Raw genomic sequence first — 18,714 nt, forward strand, 5'->3', positions numbered from 1 at the left:
TAATGGTGGCTAACTGGTAGATGTCATTGAATAACTGTTCACATAAACACTCTCTGTTGAAGAAAATATCCTTAAATTTGCTATTTATCCCCCACAGTGAAATCTGAAGTTCCTTCTGCTGAGGCTTCCCTCAAAACTGTTGAGGCTGAGGAGACGATGGAGAAAAAATCAAAATCCATTATTGATGAGTTTTTACACATTAATGATTATAAGGTGAATACTTAATTGTCGTACAGCTACATAGTTTCTATGAAAAGCGTTTATTTTAATTTGTTACAAACAAGATGTCAGGAGATCCTCATTCTGGAACAGATTCCTTTGAAACTCCAGCATAAAATGTCATCCAACTATTGTCCATGTTTCATTCAGTGTACAATTAGGAAAGAATGAACAGAACGGGTATCAATTTTCTTTCTAAAAATAAGTATTAAAACATTATGGAAAGTTTCAATGGATTTGGGTAAGATGTTCCATGTGTGGAAGAAGCTATTGTTGCAAATAATTCAGATGTATACTATCTAAGAATTTGAAACTCCATCATAAGGATTATTTGGAATGAATCGTATAGATGCTTTAAAAATGCTGCTGAATAAGCATTGCTGAAGGTATATTCAGAATGTGCAAGTTTCTAAAGGCTAAATAATTCATTGGAAAGGAAAGAGAAGGAAGTATCTTAAATTCCTCTCGTAGATTGCGAAACATTGGGTGCTTTCTGACCTTCTGATTCCTTTGAATATTTTTCTGCTGAAAGAACATTTATTGCAGATATTTGGTTTATTTCCAGTCCCTTCTCTAATTCGTAGCTTGTATTTTTTTTTTCAAAACAATATTCTTGCCATTGTTCACTACATTCTTCAGTCGTAATGTTGTGAGCAGAAAAACTTCAGTAATGTTGGAGCAGAAAAACAAGAAATGAGAGAAGAAAATAAATAGATAATTAAAACACAATTGATTAAATTATCACGGTTATTTGTTAATAGGGTGTATGTGCTTCTAGGAAAAGTACCATCTGTGTAAAAAGAAAAGTGATTGATAATGCTATAATATTTTCAACTTCCAGGAAGCGCTCCAGTGTGTGGATGAATTGAATTCACTGAGCCTACTCCATGTCTTTGTAAGAGTAGGTGTAGAATCAACGTTAGAGAGAAGTCAAATAACAAGGGAACACATGGGTCAGCTTTTCTTTCAACTGATACAGTCTGAAAAACTACCCAAGGATGAATTCTTCAAGGGGTATGTAATATTTGATGAAGAAAAGTAATTTGCAATGAAATGTTGCATAGTCAGTTAATGTGTACATTTGTAGAATGCCTTTCATATTAAGATACCACAAAGCACTGTTTACAGCTTCATGCACCAACGTTCGGTATACTCCATTTGGAAGTGTAATGACCATGACATCAGTATATACAGTGCCCTCCATAATGTTTGGGACAAATACCCGTCATTTATTTATTTGCCTCTGTTCTCCACAATTTGAGATTTGTAATAGAAAAAAAATCACATTTGGTTAAAGTGCACATTGTCAGATTTTAATAAAGGGTATTTTTATACATTTGGGTTTCACCACATAGAAATTACAGCAATGTTTATACATAGTCGCCCCATGTCAGGGCACATAATGTTTGGGACACAGCAATGTCATGTAAATGAAAGTAGTTAGGTTTAGTATTTTGTTGCATATCCTTTGCATGCAATAACTGCTTGAAGTCTGCGATTCATGGACATCACCAGTTGCTGGGTGTCTTCTCTGGTGATGCTCTGCCAGACCTGTGTTGCAGCCATCTTTAGCTTATGCTTGTTTTGGGGGCTAGTCCCCTTCAGTTTTCTCTTCAGCATATAAAAGGCATGCTCAATTAGGTTCAGATCGGGTGATTGACTTGACCATTTTTTAGCTTTGAAAAACTCCTTTGTTGCTTTAGCAGTATGTTTGGGATCATTGTCTTGCTGTAGAATGAACTGCCGGCCAATGAGTTTTGAAGCATGTGTTTGAACTTGTGCAGATAGGATGTATCTATACATTTCAGAATTCATTATGCTACTACCATCAGCAGTTGTATCATCAATGAAGGTAAGTGAGCCAGTACCTTCAGCAGCCATACATGCCCAGGCCATAACACCCACACCGCCGTGTTTCACAGATGAGGTGGTATGCTTTGGATCTTGGGCAGTTCCTTCTCTCCTCCATACTTAGCTCTTGCCATCACTCTGATATAAGTTAATCTTCGGCTCATCTGTCCACAAGACCTTTTTCCAGAACTGTGGTTGCTCTTTTAAGTACTTCTTGGCAAACTGTAACCTGGCCATCTTATTTTTGCGGCTAACCAGTGGGTTTGCATCTTGCCGTGTAGCCTCTGTATTTCTGAGGACAGTGGTAATTGACAAATCCACACCTGACTAGGGACAAGTTTCTGATCTGTCGGACAGGTGTATGGGGATTTTTCTTTATTTTAGAGAGAATTCTTCTGTCATCAGCTGTGGAGGTCTTCCTTGGCCTGCCAGTCCCTTTGTGATTAGTAAGCTCACCAGTGCTCTCATTCTTCTTAATGATGTTCCAAACAGTTGATTTTGGTAAGCCTAAGGTTTGGCTGATGTCTCTAACATTTTATTCTTGTTTCTCAGTCTCAAAATGGCTTATTTGACTTTCATTGGCACAACTTTGGTCCTCATGTTTATAAACAGCAATAAAAGTTTCCAAAGGTGATGGAAAGACAGGAAGAAAGACTATGTGCTGAGAGCTCTCTTATACCTGCATTAAGGAGGCATTTAAACACACTTGAGCAATTACAAACACCTGTGACGCCATGTGTCCTAAACGTTATGGTGCCCTGAAATGGGGGGGACTATGTATAAACACTGCTGTAATTTCTACATTGTGAAACCAAATTGTATAAAAATACCTTTTAATAAAATCTGACAATGTGCACTTTAACCACATGTGATTTTTTTTCTATTAAAAATCTCAAATTGTGGATGTACAGAGGCAAATAAATAAATGATGGGTCTTTGTCCCAAAATTATGGAGGGCACGGTATGACTGCCATGTTACACCTGCATAATGGTACATGAAAATGATCAGGACATCAATAACTGCAATCGTCTTCAGTCAGAGTTGTTTTTCCTTTGTAATAACCCTAACCACCCTTTCAGACAGAATCCCCGTCACATTTGATCGTTTACGTACATTGCTTGTTAAATCCTGCCAGAACTGAACAAATCTTTGCTATCACAGGCCCAGCAACTGAATTGGTTAGTGAGATCTTTATTGTAGTCGAACAAATAATAAGTAAGGGAAAACAATGATTGGAATTTAGACAGATTTGCCTTTACTTTCTTTCCTTCTTCCCTGCTATCTAGACCTCAAATTTTCTGGGCATAAATTTTAATAAATTAACAAAATTCAGTGTTATCTTAGAAATTTAACTAAATACTCCTGCTAAGCTAATCCCACAATTTGTTATAATTTGTGTTCAATCTTCAGTCCTCAAATTGAAACTATCAGACCGCGATGAGAGAGGGTTGCATTTAATGATGAGTGGATTTTAGTGGTAGAGATGGGAAGCAACCAATTCCAGCACGGTATTTTATAATTTTATTCTGCCATTTCATTAGTGTGGTTGGGTATAAAATCATGTTTTGGTTTCTTGCAAATAGATAGATATCTTTGACATGGAATGAAGGTTATTTGCTCTTATTATTTCCCTGCAGGTTTTTAGAACTCTTGGAATTGGCAGAGGATATGGCCATTGATATACCACATATATGGCTGTACCTGGGTGAACTTGTGACTCCCATGTTACAAGAAGGAGGAATCTCTATGAGAGAATTATTTACGTAAGAAACATTTTATTTTTACAGCAACATATTTGAAATATTAAGGAAATCCCAAATTTTTATCCAATAATGGATTAACATTTTGAGCATATTCCTTTTAAACATTCTTTGATTTGAGAAGTGATCTTCATAATCTATGAGCATATGTTTCAGTTAAGTTCTTGGAATGCAAAAGCACAATAGAGATGCTGTGGATCTACTTTGCATCTGGTTCTTACCAGAAAAACACATGCCGTTCCTCGTTGAATTAGGAATTGATCTAGGCTTCAATAGGATATATTTATAGAATGATATAATGCCATGTTTTGTAACTTCCAATAATCCTGAACTGAGTATTCCTCGTCGGTTTCTTCATTGGTAACTTTTTAACGTGATTATCAATTTAAAGTAACTAACCTATGTACAATTTTAGCTTGTGAACATACAGATTTATGTCAGCAAGACCAAGCATTGACGAAACGACTGTTTCACCAATCACTTACGCTTAGTCTTTTATAATCTTAGTTTAGTTGCGAGATACAGAAACGGGTCCTTTGGCCCACCGAGCCGATGCCGGCCATCAATCACCCGTACATCGGTTCTATAGTTTCACATCCTACACAATAGGGGCATTTTTCAGAGGCCAAATAAACTACTAACCTGAACATCTTTGGAATGTGGGAGGAAACAGAGCACCCAGGGAAAACTCACATGGTCACAAAATTTTAAATTGGCAATTATCCTTTGATATAATTTCTCAGTTTTACTCTGCTCCAGGATATCTGCATTTAATTGTTGTTCTAACCAGCTGCAAGTATATTGATTCTCGAGCTGTTTTTTGGGATACTGAATGATAAATGTGTTTTCCCTCTCTTGCAGAGAACTTAGTAAACCTTTACTTCCTGTAGGGAGAGCAGGGGTTCTGCTTGCAGAAATTTTGCACCTTCTATGCAAACAAATGGTGAGTGAAAAGGAGAACTCGGTACACAATTCCCAAACTGATGTCTCGCATAAATATCAACAGCAACATTGAGTCTCTTTTGTTCACGTATGAATAAACCAGAGTAAATATTTAATTTTAATTTTTAACAGAGCCATAAGAAAGTCGGGGCCCAATGGAAAGAGGCTGGCCTAAATTGGAAAGATTTTCTAACTGAAGGAGATGATGTTCAAAACTTCATTAGTGATAAAGTGAGTCTATTCCTTTTAAGTCTCAATCAGTACACAAACTAAAAAATATCCGATTTTGCTGCGACCAATACCATGGTTGTCTTAATTATTACTAACATCGTGTCTGATGACTTCAGCACCTACCGTGTGAAGCACTCTGAAATGTACCATGAAGAAGGGTCTCGACCCGAAACGTCACTCATTCCTTCTCTTCAGAGATGCTGCCTCACCCACTGAGTTACTCCAGCATTTTGTGTCTACCTTCGATTTAATCCAGCATCTGCAGTTCTTTTTTACACATGAACACATAAGTTAACCTATGGCCAATTTCTGTCACATTGAGAGTGAGCAACGGAACATGCTTTTTTTAAGCCCCAGAATGAATAATGGCGAAGTTGAAGGATGGAAACTGCTCTGACGGCCTCAACTTAACTTGTCATTGCTGTGCATCACAATTATTTAAAAGTTCATATAAAGGAACATGGCAGATAAGAGACCAAACTTACAAATTGTTTTCAAATATGAAAACATTTATGTAATCTATTTTAGCACTGTAAATATTTTGTTGCCGTTGAAATTAATCAGGTGGGAAGGTATTATCAAGGCTGAGCAAATTATAACTTTTTGAATAGTGCTAGTTGCATGATATTCCCTTGGGTCCCAGTATGGTTGCAGCCATAGAAGGAGAGGAGAATCTGAAAATACTTTGTTTATCTTGATGGGGAGGTGGGGAAGTGCACTGCAATAGTTAATAAGTCTCATAATAGCACAACACTGTTGTGAGCTTATCATCATCGGCAATCACTCCAAAACAAGTATGATTAGCTTCATGTTTCAGGTGGGATGCCTGTGCATACATCTTTTAACATGGGGAGAATGATACATGATCAGCCACTACACAGTCCTTGACGGAGACAGTCTCCATGAGACTCTACGGAAACTACATGGCGGCTGGTTATCTCTCCCTACTGCAGTCGTCTTCTGCCTTCTCAGCCATTGTGCAGTGCCAACCTGTTGGCCACTATCCTCTACCTGTCTCACCTTTGTTGTTGTCATCTTAGGCCGCTCATTGTCAGAAATGTCCCCCTCGACCTGGAATAAAAGCTTGTAAGAAATATTTAGGAATATTAAGTCATTTCAGTAATGGTTTTTAAAAAGGCCTGCACTTTGACTATTTGCAAAAACAGGAACTGAGTTATAAAGCCTGGGGAATAAGCAAGGAGTTAAAGATTTAAAGGGGATCTGAGGAACTTTTGTTTTTACCCAGAGGGTGGTTACTGTCTAGAACACACTGCCTGAAAAACTGACAGAGGCAGGTATCGGTGGGCGGCGCGACTTTCGTCAGCAGCGGCCTCTGCAGTCCGTCTGCGTTTTTATTATTTTATGTCTATGTTTTTATGTAGTTTTTGTTATTTTTTGTTGGGGTATGTGTGTGGGGGTGGTGTGGGGGGGAGGGGGTAACTTTTAAATCTCTCCCTGCACGGGAGACCCGACCTTTTCTTTGTCGGGTCTCCGTTGTCGTTGGGGCTGCAACGAGGAGCGGCCTCCAACAGGAAGACCGGGGACTGTGGTGCCGACTACTCACCTCACCGTCGCGGAGCTGGCCGAGTCCAGAGCGGGTGGAGCTGTGGTGGACGCTGCTGCGGCCCGACCTCCGGAGATTCAGTGGCTGCAACTGCGGGTTTGGCGGACAGTGACACCGGGAGCCCGCGGGTCCCTGGAGGGAGACCGCTTTTCGGGGCTTCCGCAACGGCGACTTCTCCCGCCCGAGTTGCGGGGTTGAAGAGCTCCTGGAGCGGGGCCTTACAGCACCGCCCCGCGCGGCTTGGAATGGCCGCGGGACTGCGAGCGCACGCCGGGGGCTCTAACACTAAGAACCCGGTGCGCGACCTTGCATCACCCGGCGTGGCTTTAATGGCCGCGGGACAATCGCCATCGCCCGCCGGGGGCTTTGACTTTGACTCTGACATCGGGTGGGGGGGGAGTGCAGTGGAGAGATAAGTTTTTTTGGCCTTCCATCACAGCAATGTGATGGATGTTTATGTAAATTATGTTGTGTCTTGGGTCTATTTGTTTGTAATGTATGGCTGCAGAAACGGCATTTCGTTTGGACCTCAAGGGGTCTAAATGACAATAAATTGAATTGTATTGTATTGTATTGTATTGTATTCTTACAACATCTTGAAAAGGACCTGGGCCAAGCACTTGAATTTCAAATGCATAGAAGGCTGTGGCCCAACGCTTACAAATGGAATTAGTGTGAGTGGTGACCTGGTGGGCGACATGAACATGATGAGTTAATGGTCCTGTCTTCTCTGATGTTTGATTCTATATATAAAAGTCTCCATTTACCTGCAATTTATACTTGTAATCAGAATAGTTGTAAATGTGAAGAATGAAATGAAATTATTGTACAGTTGTCATGCATTTTAATATATCATTCATTGCTATAATATTTTACAACAACTAAAATTTCATAATTCAGATTACCCAGGTTTGTGAAAAGGACTAGAATGATAGTACTGGATCATGAAACTGTTATTTACCTTGTTTTACCTCCATGGTATCCTATTCTGCTTTAATAATATTGTATTGGTTTAAAGCATATGGTTCTAGAACCAGGCTCTGTCTGTTCAGCATTTTTTTTTTACTCCTTTGTTGAATTATCAACAGTTACAGATGTATCACTGTAGCAATAAGATTAGAGCGTTGCGGTTTGCAACCATAGTTTATGTCTTGAGTCTAGCTTTTGTAAAGGTGACGCTCCTGACAAATAAAATCATTGGTCATTTTTCTGAATTCCAACCTCAAACCAAATAGGCAGGCTAGGTGGAGATATTACTACAGTGAAAAGTCATGTTTTAATTGTGTTGACAGGGAAAATTAATATTAGTTTTGCAATTCCTTTGCAGAAATTGGAGTTTACCATATCAGATGTTTCTGGTCCTACTGAAGCACTTTCAAAAATGGAGCTCTCTGCCGAAGAACTGAACAAGTGGCTAGAAAAACTTATAATCGAAGACAAAGCCAGCAATGAGCAAATCTTTGATTGGGTAGAAGTAGGTTGAATTTTTAAAAAGCAAAATATTGCAGATACAGGAAATCGTCAGCAGGCTAGGCAGCATCTTTGGAGAAAGAATTATAGTTGACAGTTCAGGTTGATGACCTTTCCCCTAAACTGATTAAAATGTGTTGAACTAAAACAGACACAGAAGCCAATTGATCGGAATGTTTTAAGCATTTTCTATTTTTGTTTTAAGTTTGTTTTACTTTATAACCAATAAGATTGTGTGGCAATTTCTTACATTGACTATAATGTTAAATTTATAATAAGGGTAACTTATTATTGATCATTAAACTAGTTGACTATCACCCAGACAAATATTGTACTTGTGTTTGGTTACCTCTTTTGTAGTTGCAACAATGTAAAATGCATATCTTTCCTGCATAATGGCTAAATATATAAATCCATCAACTAACAGGATGCATGCTTGCATTTGTAAATGAAAGTCATTGCTGATACTTAAATATGCAAACCAAAGTAATTTTTACTCGTGCCTATTACATTTAAAAAACGTAAATTGAAACAAAACCCAAACGTATTCAGATTTTGTTGGAGCGTCTGTACTTGATTTTTCAGTGACCTTTCCTGCACTAGTTTGTAATCTATAATTCTGTTGATGCTGTTGACTCTTTCATTTAATAATATCGGTGTGTTAATTTAAATTTTGTTAATCTAATGTAATTAAGGGCAGAAAGGGCATTTTGCTTCAGGTAAGCAGAGATTCCTTGTGTATAGATTTTTCTGTACTTAGTTCAGAGATTGGTAAACATAGTCAGGTTTTCATGCATGTCAAATAGCAAACCAAAAAAATCAAACACAATCACCTTCTAAGACTTCAGTCAATTGAAGCCAAGTCTGAATCTCATTTAACAAGATGTGTTGAAAAAGTAGCGACAATTTTTCATTGTTTCCATATGTAGTTTATTGTGATCTTGATCACTAAGGATTAAGCAAACACGGAATACAGTTTCTGTAATGTTAAACTGAACCAAAGTAAAACTATATTGTCATAAAATTATTCAAAGGTGTTTTGATTATAATTTCTAAATCCAGAATACATTATTTATCTCTGATGTTTTATGGCATTTGATCAATGAGAAACTTCCAATCATATTTTAGCTTTATTATACTGCTATACAAAAGGTACTTGTTGCTTGTCCTACCAATTCTAACTTTGCATTTGGTTATTTTAATTAATGATTACAGGTGTGATCATTGTTTGCAGTATTGGCATTCTCGCCTCTGAGTCTGAAGATTCTAATTTCAAGTCCCACTGAACACAAAATCTTAACAATGCCCCAGTGCATTACTGAGGGAGATCACCTAACTGCATTAAAATTGAGCGATTTGCCTTTCTTATCAAAGTCCAAAAATATAATTGTGAGAACAGGGAGATTTTTCCTTGTGCCCTAGCCAATAATTATCCCTCAACTAAACTAAAGCAACTCAAATCGATTATTTGGTCATTATTGATATCCTTACAATGTTAAGAGATGACAGTTCAAGTTGCCACATTACAACAGTTCAAAAATCCATCATTTTGTGCAGAATACTTTGGGCTATCTTGTCCCATGAGACACAATTATAAATAGGTCTTAGAGAAAAGAAAAAAACACAGGAAGAGGTTTTTGTTTTTGTTGTTTTTCTTCATGAGCAACCTGTTCATAACCGCTCTGTCTCCAGATCCTTTTTTTTAAAGCAGTTGCCCAATTTTCTTTTTGAAGTATTTTTGGTATCTGCTTTGGTACTTTGGTATGTATCTACATGATTTCTAACAGAGTATTTCACATGTTAACCATCTTTTGTATGCAGTAAACTCTCTCATTTACCCCATTGTTACTTACGTGCTCTCTCTTATCACGTTAATGACCAGAAGATATCTATCACTAATATTTTGTATATGCTGCTTCCTTACTTTCCTTCCATATAACAGAAAAGTCACACTAAATCTTGCACAGCAACCCACGTGATCAAAACGAATCTTTAAAACGGGTTGTTTTTCCAGTTCTGCAGTTTGTCCTTTGTTACTACATTTTGGATTGGCTTATTAATGCCACTTTTGTATGAATGAAATGTGGTTGGTTTTATTCAGATGTACGTTTATTTTAAGTTTGAGTGCTGAGTGAATTCTCAAACCAAGAGGTAAGAACAACACTTGGTTGAAAACATGGTAGATGCCCTTCATTATTGTTCAATTCTAAAATTATTTCTCTATCTCCCTACAGGCTCATTTAGATGAATCACAGATTGGTTCATCGTCATTCCTTAGAGCTTTGATGACAACAGTATGTAGATCATCTATTACAGGTAATTAAATCAGCTTTATGCTGCTTTCCTAATTTACTATGTAGCAATGTTACAAAATTTTGAGATTTTAAAAATCAAGTCTGCAATTTATCCCATTAGATAAAGCATAAAAAGAAGTTTAATTTGACACCTAATTCACTTTCATATCTCAAGTATTAAAAAAGTTATGGCCATTTTTACACTCGGAAATTAGCATCTTGTTCCCTATTGATTTTCTATGGACATAACAAAAAAGCTGTGATCGTGGACAGTCAAAAGCCCATAACTTTCTTAAAAATTAAGAGAACTGAATGAAATTTTCAGTTATCATAGATTGAAGCATTCTGAAACAAATATAAAATAATCTTACTTGGATGACCTGAAATTAAAGCATATAGTTAGTTAGTTACCCAATTGTAGCTAATTCCAAACTTCAATTACTAGATCTAAACATCTATCCATTTCTTAAGAAAAGATTAACATTTTAAAATAGCCTAAGTGTCCAAATAATATTCACAAAGAATTCACGATAAAACATGATTTTTAAATCTCATTTACATTAATTTATAGGCCAAATGGAAGGAATTTAGTGTTTAATTGCTGTAAATTAATGACATTTAAATCAGCTTTCCCTGTGGAACGCGCTGGTTTAGAACGTTCACATTGCGGTAGATTTGTGCCCCAAATGCCCAGAAAAATACTGCGGGATATAATGGGCCCCAAATTGGCTAATCGCAACATAATTTTTTTTATAAAGGGATCTTAATAAGCCCTTTTTAACGTAAAAATAAACAACCTACCTTCCGTTGTCCCCTGTATGAGATCCGGCCCGTTGTTGGCGGTCGCGGGTTTAGAGGTTAATTTTTAACCTACTATAACAAGTAAATAAACCCCTTAAAACTAAAAATAGCTCATGCGACGGAATCTTCCAGCGATTTTTCGTTAATAATTAACTGGGCTGAACATCCTCGATTTGAACAGCCTAGGGAAAATCGCGTTTTAAACCCGCCCCCCTCTAAACGGTGCCAAAATCGCGCACACGGGCTAGGACAGATTTTCAGCGACGCTTCAGGTACGTTTTACAACATACCTATACTATGTACTTCATTTAAATGTAATGCAAAAAAAGGGTGACATAGAATCAGTCAGACCGTCAAGTAGACATTCATCCATAACCTGCCGATGGTTTGTGACAACATTGTGCCCAGCTTTAATTCCATTGAGTCTGCTGAACTCCTGACTAATAATGCAGCAGGTCAACTCTGCACCATTTGTTTTATTGGCACAAGAATGGAGGAGGGCAGGGGGAGACAGAGAAACACAGATGGGGATTGCAGGTTAAACTGGTGCAAAAACCCCCCAATATTATTGCACTCCCACCAGCATATCAGTGAATGATTACTGCACTGGAGAAATCAGCTTGGCGAATAACAAACCACTCTGCCAATGTGGCCACCATCTGTCTAGGAGCTAGTGCTGGTCTATGATCAGACCACCCAGCCTCAAATCCCTGGATTTATTTCAAACTCTTAGAAATAGTGGGGGGGGGGGTTTAACTTCTTAGGTCCCGATAATTTTTTTATTATAATGCAACTACGTTTTAAATTAAAAAGCAAAATTCTTTGATCTTAAATATTGGTTTAATTACTGGTGAGCACTGAGACTGTTAACATAGAACAAACAGTACAGCACAGGAACAGACTCCTTGGCCTAAGATGTACTGAACATAATGCTAATTTAAACTAATTTCATCCTTCATGCATGTGATCCTCCGTCCCATGCCTATCTAAATGTGTCTTAAGCATTGCTATTGTATCTACTTTCACCATCTCCAAGCACCTACCACTCGCTGTACTTTTTTTTTTTTTAAACAACTTCCCTCACAAATTTCCTTGAAACTTTCCCCCTCTCACCATAAATTTAGTATTAGACAACTCCACCTGAGGAAAAAGATTCTGACTATTATCCTGTCTCTCATAATTTTATATTCTTCTATCAGGTTGCCCCTCAGCCTCCAGTGCCCTAGAGAAACCAATCCAAGTTTGTCCAACTGCTCCTTATACCTAATAATTGGTAATCCAGTTATCATTCTGGTGAACCTTTTCTGCATCTGCTTCAAAGTCTACACAACCTTCCACACTATCCACCAATTTTTGTGTCATCAGCAAACTTACTGCAATCAGCCTACCTACATTTCAGTACAAATCAATAAGAACACAATCAACAGAGGTTCCAGTACTGATCCCTGCAGAACAACATCGATAATTTTATAGTCCTCTTGGACCTTGTTTGTAGGGAAAGAGTTTACAAAGATCTCGGTCAAGGCCCCAGCAATCTTTTGACTTTCTCAAAAAGGCCGTGGGAACTTATCTAGCTTAATGTTCTGCAAGAGACCCAATACCACCACCACCTTGATATCAATATCCCCCCCACCCCCCTCCCTGGTCTTGCCACTCCCAATGTCCTTCTCCTTGGTGAATACTGATACAAGTACTTATGTTATATCTTGCCCTGCAGATCTCTGGCTTCAGGCATAAGTTCCGTCCCTTGTTCCTGAGTGGTCACATCCTCTCCCAAGCTCCCCTCTCGTGTTTAATATATGTATAAAATGCCTCGGAAACACTCCTTAATCCTACTTGCCAAGGACATTTAATGGCTTCTTTCAACCCCCTCATTCCCTGTTTATATATTTTTTCTGCTTCCCTCTGTATTCCTTGTTTTAGCTTCCTAAACTTTGCAAATGCTTTCTTTTTTTTCTTTTTTAATAAATTTACACCATCTTGTGTAATCCCCAGTGCTCCTGAACATTGCCATCCTGCCTTCCTCACAGGAGAAGGTCAGGATGCTGTCCTTTTGATATATTTGAAAAGTGCTGTGCATTTTGAAGAAGCTACTTTGCTCCAAGTTGTTAAAGAATACCATTGTTTCAAAAAAATATTCCTTGCTTCTCTGTGTGAGTTCCTTGCCAATGTTTTTTAATGTCTAGGAGAAGGACCTCCAAGTCGTGTAGATGCAAACATTATACAGCAAAGATTGCGATTATTACTCAAATACCTTAATTCAGATCCTGAGAGAGAATTACAAGCACTTTATGCACTACAAGCATTAATAGTAAAACTTGATCAACCTCCTAGTAAGTATTGTTCAAGCTTCTTTATAATTCGTTTTATCTAAAGTTTATTTGAATGTAAGCTCTCTCTCTGTCTCTCCCTCCGTCCTGTCTCCGTCTCTCTCTCTCTGTCTCTCTGTGTTCGTCCCTCTCTCTCTCTCTGTCTCTCTCTGTCTGTCTCTCTCTCTCTTTCTCTGTCTCTCTCTCTCTTTCTCTGTCTCTCTCTCTCTCTGTCTGTCTCTCTCTCTGTCTGTCTCTCTCTCTGTCTCTCTCTCTCTGTCTCTGTCTCTCTCTGTCTCTCTTTCTTTGCTCTCACACATCAGCAATAGCATGAAATACTTTGCTTTAAAATGTTCACAGAAGGCTATTTAATTTTATCCTGCTTCTATTCTAGTTCACATGACAACCTTTAGATCGTTATTTATAAATATAAAAATCTCTGGACCAATTCTGTATATAATGGTTATAAAATATTTAATTGCTGTCATTGTATTGAATTAAATTAGTCATGTATGTTTAGTGTTCCACAGTACCGTCAGTTGAACAGGTTGAGCCAGATCCCCAATAGAGTCCACAAGCGCAGCCCAGAATTTCAGAGATGTTTCCTGTTGGATCATTTGTCAGACTGGATCTGGCAAAGAATCCAGAATCCATTGATTACAATGAGAATTTTTAATACTTCGGCTTAGGAAGCTAAGGGAACGTCAAGTTAATTTTTTAAATTATTTTGAATTTAGTTTTATTAGTTGATTTTCATTTGAAAGGAATTATTTTCATTTATTTCAATTTTAATCATTTTAAACATTTCAAAATATTACAAACATATAAACTATTAAAAGTAAGCTTGCAGCGTTTTGCAGTCACGGTGGTATTAGCTGCCCAGGTTTTCAGGGTGGTTTGAGGTTATCACTGAAGGCTCTGTGGCTACTGACATCCTGCCAATGCCCCGGAGTGTTTTTGGGCCAGTGAAATCAGCAAGACCTGGTCATTCTATAGAATAAAAATAAGGAGCTGCAGATGCTGGTTATTACACAAAAAGACACATTGTCTTTTTATACCTTGTCGTATTGAGCTCGGTTAACTAAGAGTCACACAGAGAGCTCACCAACACCACTGGTTCCTCAAAGGTTTGAGGAGATTCTGAATGTCACCAAATACTCTATCGAACTTCTAGAAGTGTACGATGGAAAGCGTACTGACTGGTTGCATCATGGCCCGGTTCAGCAATTTAAACACTCGGGAACGTAGGAGAGTGCATAAAGTGGTGGACATTGCCTGGTCTATCATGGGTTCCCCACCATCGAAGGGAGCTACATGAAGCACTGCCTCAAGAAAGCAGCTAATATCAAACATCTACATCACCCTGGCCATACTTTCTTCTCGATGCTACCATCAGGAAGAAGGTACTGTTATCTCCAGGTTCAAGAACAGCTTCCTTCCATCAATCGCCAGGTTCTTGAATCACCCAGCACAACTGAACTACTGCGGACTTTGCACTACCATGGTTGCTTTCCGTACTTTGTTTTTTGTGCTATTGTGATCTAGTTTACTTAAATAAATGATGATTTATTGTTTTTATTTATGGGTCTAATGTGTCAGTAAAGCTGCAGCAAGAATCTCATTGTTCCATCATGTGCATATGACAAATAATCTTGTGTCTCGTACATTATAAGAGTCCCTGCTAAGTGAGTCCGTCTAAGTTTAAGAGTGTGTATTCATGTTGGCTTTGATCCACATGTTCTTGAGTGATTGAGAGGACATTGGTCACATTTCTCTATTCTTGACTGTTGTGTTATAACATCTAAATGGAATGGTTGTAGATGATAGTATTTAATATCCTCAATGGTTAAAATGTGTTTTTTTTTAATTGAATAGCATTTGAATGATAGTACTCCCAATTCCATGTATCTACTCTAAAATTATGGATCTTTACTCGCATTTCTTTCTGCCGTTTTTCCAAACTTAAAACTTGCATGTATCTATTCAAACATAACTGGAGTGGTATATGGAATCATTAGCTTTTTGCGAGAGAAAAAAGCTATGATTTCATCAAATTTCCCCATTATATAGACAAATTGCTTTTCTCAGTGCTATGATATACTAACATGCTGTATTCCTTTTCCATTTTTACTATTTCAAACAGATTTGTTAAGGATGTTCTTTGACACTTTGTACGATGAGGATGTTATATCTGAAGATGCATTCTACAAATGGGAATGTAGCAAAGACCCAGCAGAACAGAGTGGCAAGGGGGTAGCGCTAAAATCTGTTACGGCTTTTTTTACATGGCTAAGAGAAGCAGAGGAGGAATCGGAAGATAATTAAAACAAAAAAGTCTTCGCCAATCAAAGTGCACAAAGGCCAATCATCGCAACAAATATGCACGGATATACAGTCAGCGATCATGATGAAAATTATGGTACACGCACGTAAAGAAAAGCCGCGGTGATGTTAAAGAACCATGGGTGGGAGCACTAAAAGAAATGTATTATTTATAGAAAATATTTTTGTTTTAAATTTTACGCTTTTTTGTTATTTTTAAAAGGACATATGGTTCCATTTTTTCTGTGCAGCAAAAAAAATAAAAAAATTGAACACTTTAATTTATTTTTAGAACTGCAACAGTGATGTAATTTGAGTTTGCAGTTACTGTAAACAGAATGTAACATAGCGAAAACAAAACCCAAACTCTTGGTCATTTCAAACAAATATAGGGTATCAAAATTTAGTATATGGTTAGGGTGGGGGGTGGTAACAATAATGGCTGAAAGTAGTAATATGTACCAGTAATCCTTCCTGCCTGCTTCAGCTTGCTCTAGAAATGTACATAACATTCAACTGGAAGATGATGCTCCCTGAATTTCCAAGCCCATTCATTATGAACTGCAGAATATGGAGAACTTGTACAAAACAAAAGTTCAACCGAGGAAGTGCTTGTAATACTTTCAAACTATAGACCTACTCAAAAGCTTGTAAATACATAAAGAGAAATATTTAAAAAAAAGACTCATTACTATCTTTTCACTTTCAAAACTAAATAAAAACAAACCGTGCAAGTTAAAAAAAAAAAAAACAAAAAAAAAAACTGCTGTTTATCTGAAAATTAATTATCACAAGACCGGTTGTACATCAGTTTGTACTCTGTTACCTCATTGTAATATATAGTGCAGTGGATGCAATGCTAATAATTGTGGCAGAAGTCGTGTCGAATGGCTGGCTGACACGGGTCAGTCATTGGATTATGACAAGTTTTTTTTTAAAAACATGCTGCACGAATGAGGATCCCTTCTCCTTACAAACTTTCTACCTGTGATCTGAGAGCTGTTGGATCTTATGAAAGAAATGAAAAACCTAGGAGGTCAGAGTCTCTGAAATAAAGGATTACAATTCCCATGCAGAAATGCAAACTTTCTCAGAAACTGCTGCCTTGATTTTTACATACAGCAAATCGAGGATATTACCATGTAAAACAGCACTTTCCTTAAACTTTTCTGGTTAATCTCATGAGTTACTAGTTTGATTTGAAACAGCGACTCGTAGATTAATGCTAGATTTTACTTGTACCAGTTTGTGCATTTATTTGAAAATTGGTTTTGAAAAGCCAAGCTTAACATGGATCAGTTATGATTTTGAAACTTGCTTCAATGCAAGTGGCTATTGGAATGCTTATGAAGATAATGTTCCAGACTTGAGATGCCATTAAATAACTGTATAACTTGAATTAAAAACTGTTCTAGGCTGGTAATAAATGCTGGGTGGATTTTATTTCCCTGCTTTCGGATTTATGCATGATCAGTGGTTCTGCTCTGAATGAAGCTGCTGCACTTAACTGCCAAATTGTGTATTGGCAATGGTTCATTAGTACAAAGACAAGATGTAACGGTCATATTGATTCATCAATGGCATAAGTTATTCATGGTGGCGAATGGACTGTTATTCACTTTTTTCAATATGTAACGTGCCTTGTTGAGTATCAGCCTACAGGGAATATTATGTATACATGATGGATTGAAATATGTCCAAATCAAAATAGTTAAAACTCTTAACTAATGCATTCTACTTCCCATATGACTTCTTCCGGAAGTCGTAATCCAAGGAAATTAACGTAAGACTTTAAACTATTTATTTTATCTACAAAATAAAGGCTCAAATACCCATCAGACAATTTGCTTACACAGATGAAATGGTAAAACAGCTAATGTGAGAATTGAGAACTACTCATTGTGTTCTTTGAGCATCAAGAATGAAAACTTTAGTTCTACAGGATCATTGTAAAATGACAATAAACTGGATTGTAGAAGATCTCCTATGTTTGTAATACCACAATGGGTTCTGTATTAATGGAGTCTTTGGTGGGTCCAGATTGCTCATTAGTAAAACTTAACTCTGGTGCATTGTGAAAACTTTGATCCTTACAAACGTTGAGGTATGCTTTGTGCAATAAATACTTAAGGGAATTAGCCTGGCTCTCTATTCGTAACAACATCTCATGTGGTGTGAAAATTCTGTGGTTAACTTTTTTTTGACAGAAAGTCACTGAAGTGGCTCATTTCTCATGCTTGTGCATGAGCTGCGTCATTATGGATCAAGAAAATGTGAGTATTTGTGCATTTTGTGATTTACTATGTTAAATAATTAAAAGTGAAGAATAATTAACCTCATCAATCTTTTTAATTCTAAAGAGCCAAACAAAACTGCTAAATGCATGAATGGTGCTTCACGAATGTTCAAACTGTATAAAGCAGTATTGTATCCTATTTTCATTATCTTTTCACTCGGTTGTAATCTTTTGCCAGATAAAGTTGTAATTTAGTAACACATTAGTGTGATGTACTTGTGTTCTCTAATTTATCTGCCCTCTTCTAGGTTGAGAACTATTAGTTCAAACAGCACAGCTTTATCCTATAGGTTTATAAATAATTGCTCTGACAAAGATGTATCCAGTCGTTGAACCGTTCGGTGTTCTTCAAGGGCACAAGAACTAGAAATTCAGTTATTGTGAGCTAAAAATCAGATGATGTATGTTCAGTCTAACTACAGAGAACTCAAAGCATTGCCTGCCACAGCTTATTATGAGGCAGAAGAATGGTTCATATGTCAGAGATTTAAGGAAACTGCTTCCATTTTATAAAGAATTTACAGCAGCTGTTGTTAAAACCAGACTTAATTGGCAGTTCTGAAATGCCGCTTTTTATGAACATGACAGAATATAATTAAACACTGGAAACATGGAAACATTTAAAATGGAATCCTACATTGCATACCATGCACT

General features: G+C 37.3%; 1 protein-coding gene across 23 annotated transcripts in view; it reads left to right on the top strand.

Moving 5' to 3' along the window:
* eif4g3 (eukaryotic translation initiation factor 4 gamma 3) overlaps positions 1-17,925 on the top strand; it is a 201,987-nt gene extending 184,062 nt beyond the window's left edge. For 18 of the 23 annotated variants that reach the window (XM_033048034.1, XM_033048035.1, XM_033048040.1 and 15 more), the window contains 9 exons: positions 98-213; positions 1,061-1,233; positions 3,709-3,834; positions 4,693-4,774; positions 4,906-5,004; positions 7,896-8,042; positions 10,273-10,354; positions 13,320-13,466; positions 15,568-17,925. In XM_033048034.1, the coding sequence (XP_032903925.1) occupies positions 98-213; positions 1,061-1,233; positions 3,709-3,834; positions 4,693-4,774; positions 4,906-5,004; positions 7,896-8,042; positions 10,273-10,354; positions 13,320-13,466; positions 15,568-15,767 (1,172 nt within the window). In that variant the 3' untranslated portion in view covers positions 15,768-17,925. Of the gene's footprint in view, positions 1-97; positions 214-1,060; positions 1,234-3,481; positions 3,585-3,708; positions 3,835-4,692; positions 4,775-4,905; positions 5,005-7,895; positions 8,043-10,272; positions 10,355-13,319; positions 13,467-15,567 lie in introns of those variants that run through there. The other 5 variants (XM_033048037.1, XM_033048056.1, XM_033048054.1 and 2 more) reach the window with 2 other exon arrangements.
* The last annotated feature ends 789 nt before the right edge of the window (positions 17,926-18,714 follow it).

The sequence above is a fragment of the Amblyraja radiata genome, chromosome 31 (assembly GCF_010909765.2).
Source record: "Amblyraja radiata isolate CabotCenter1 chromosome 31, sAmbRad1.1.pri, whole genome shotgun sequence".
Classification (NCBI taxonomy): Eukaryota; Metazoa; Chordata; class Chondrichthyes; order Rajiformes; family Rajidae; genus Amblyraja; species Amblyraja radiata.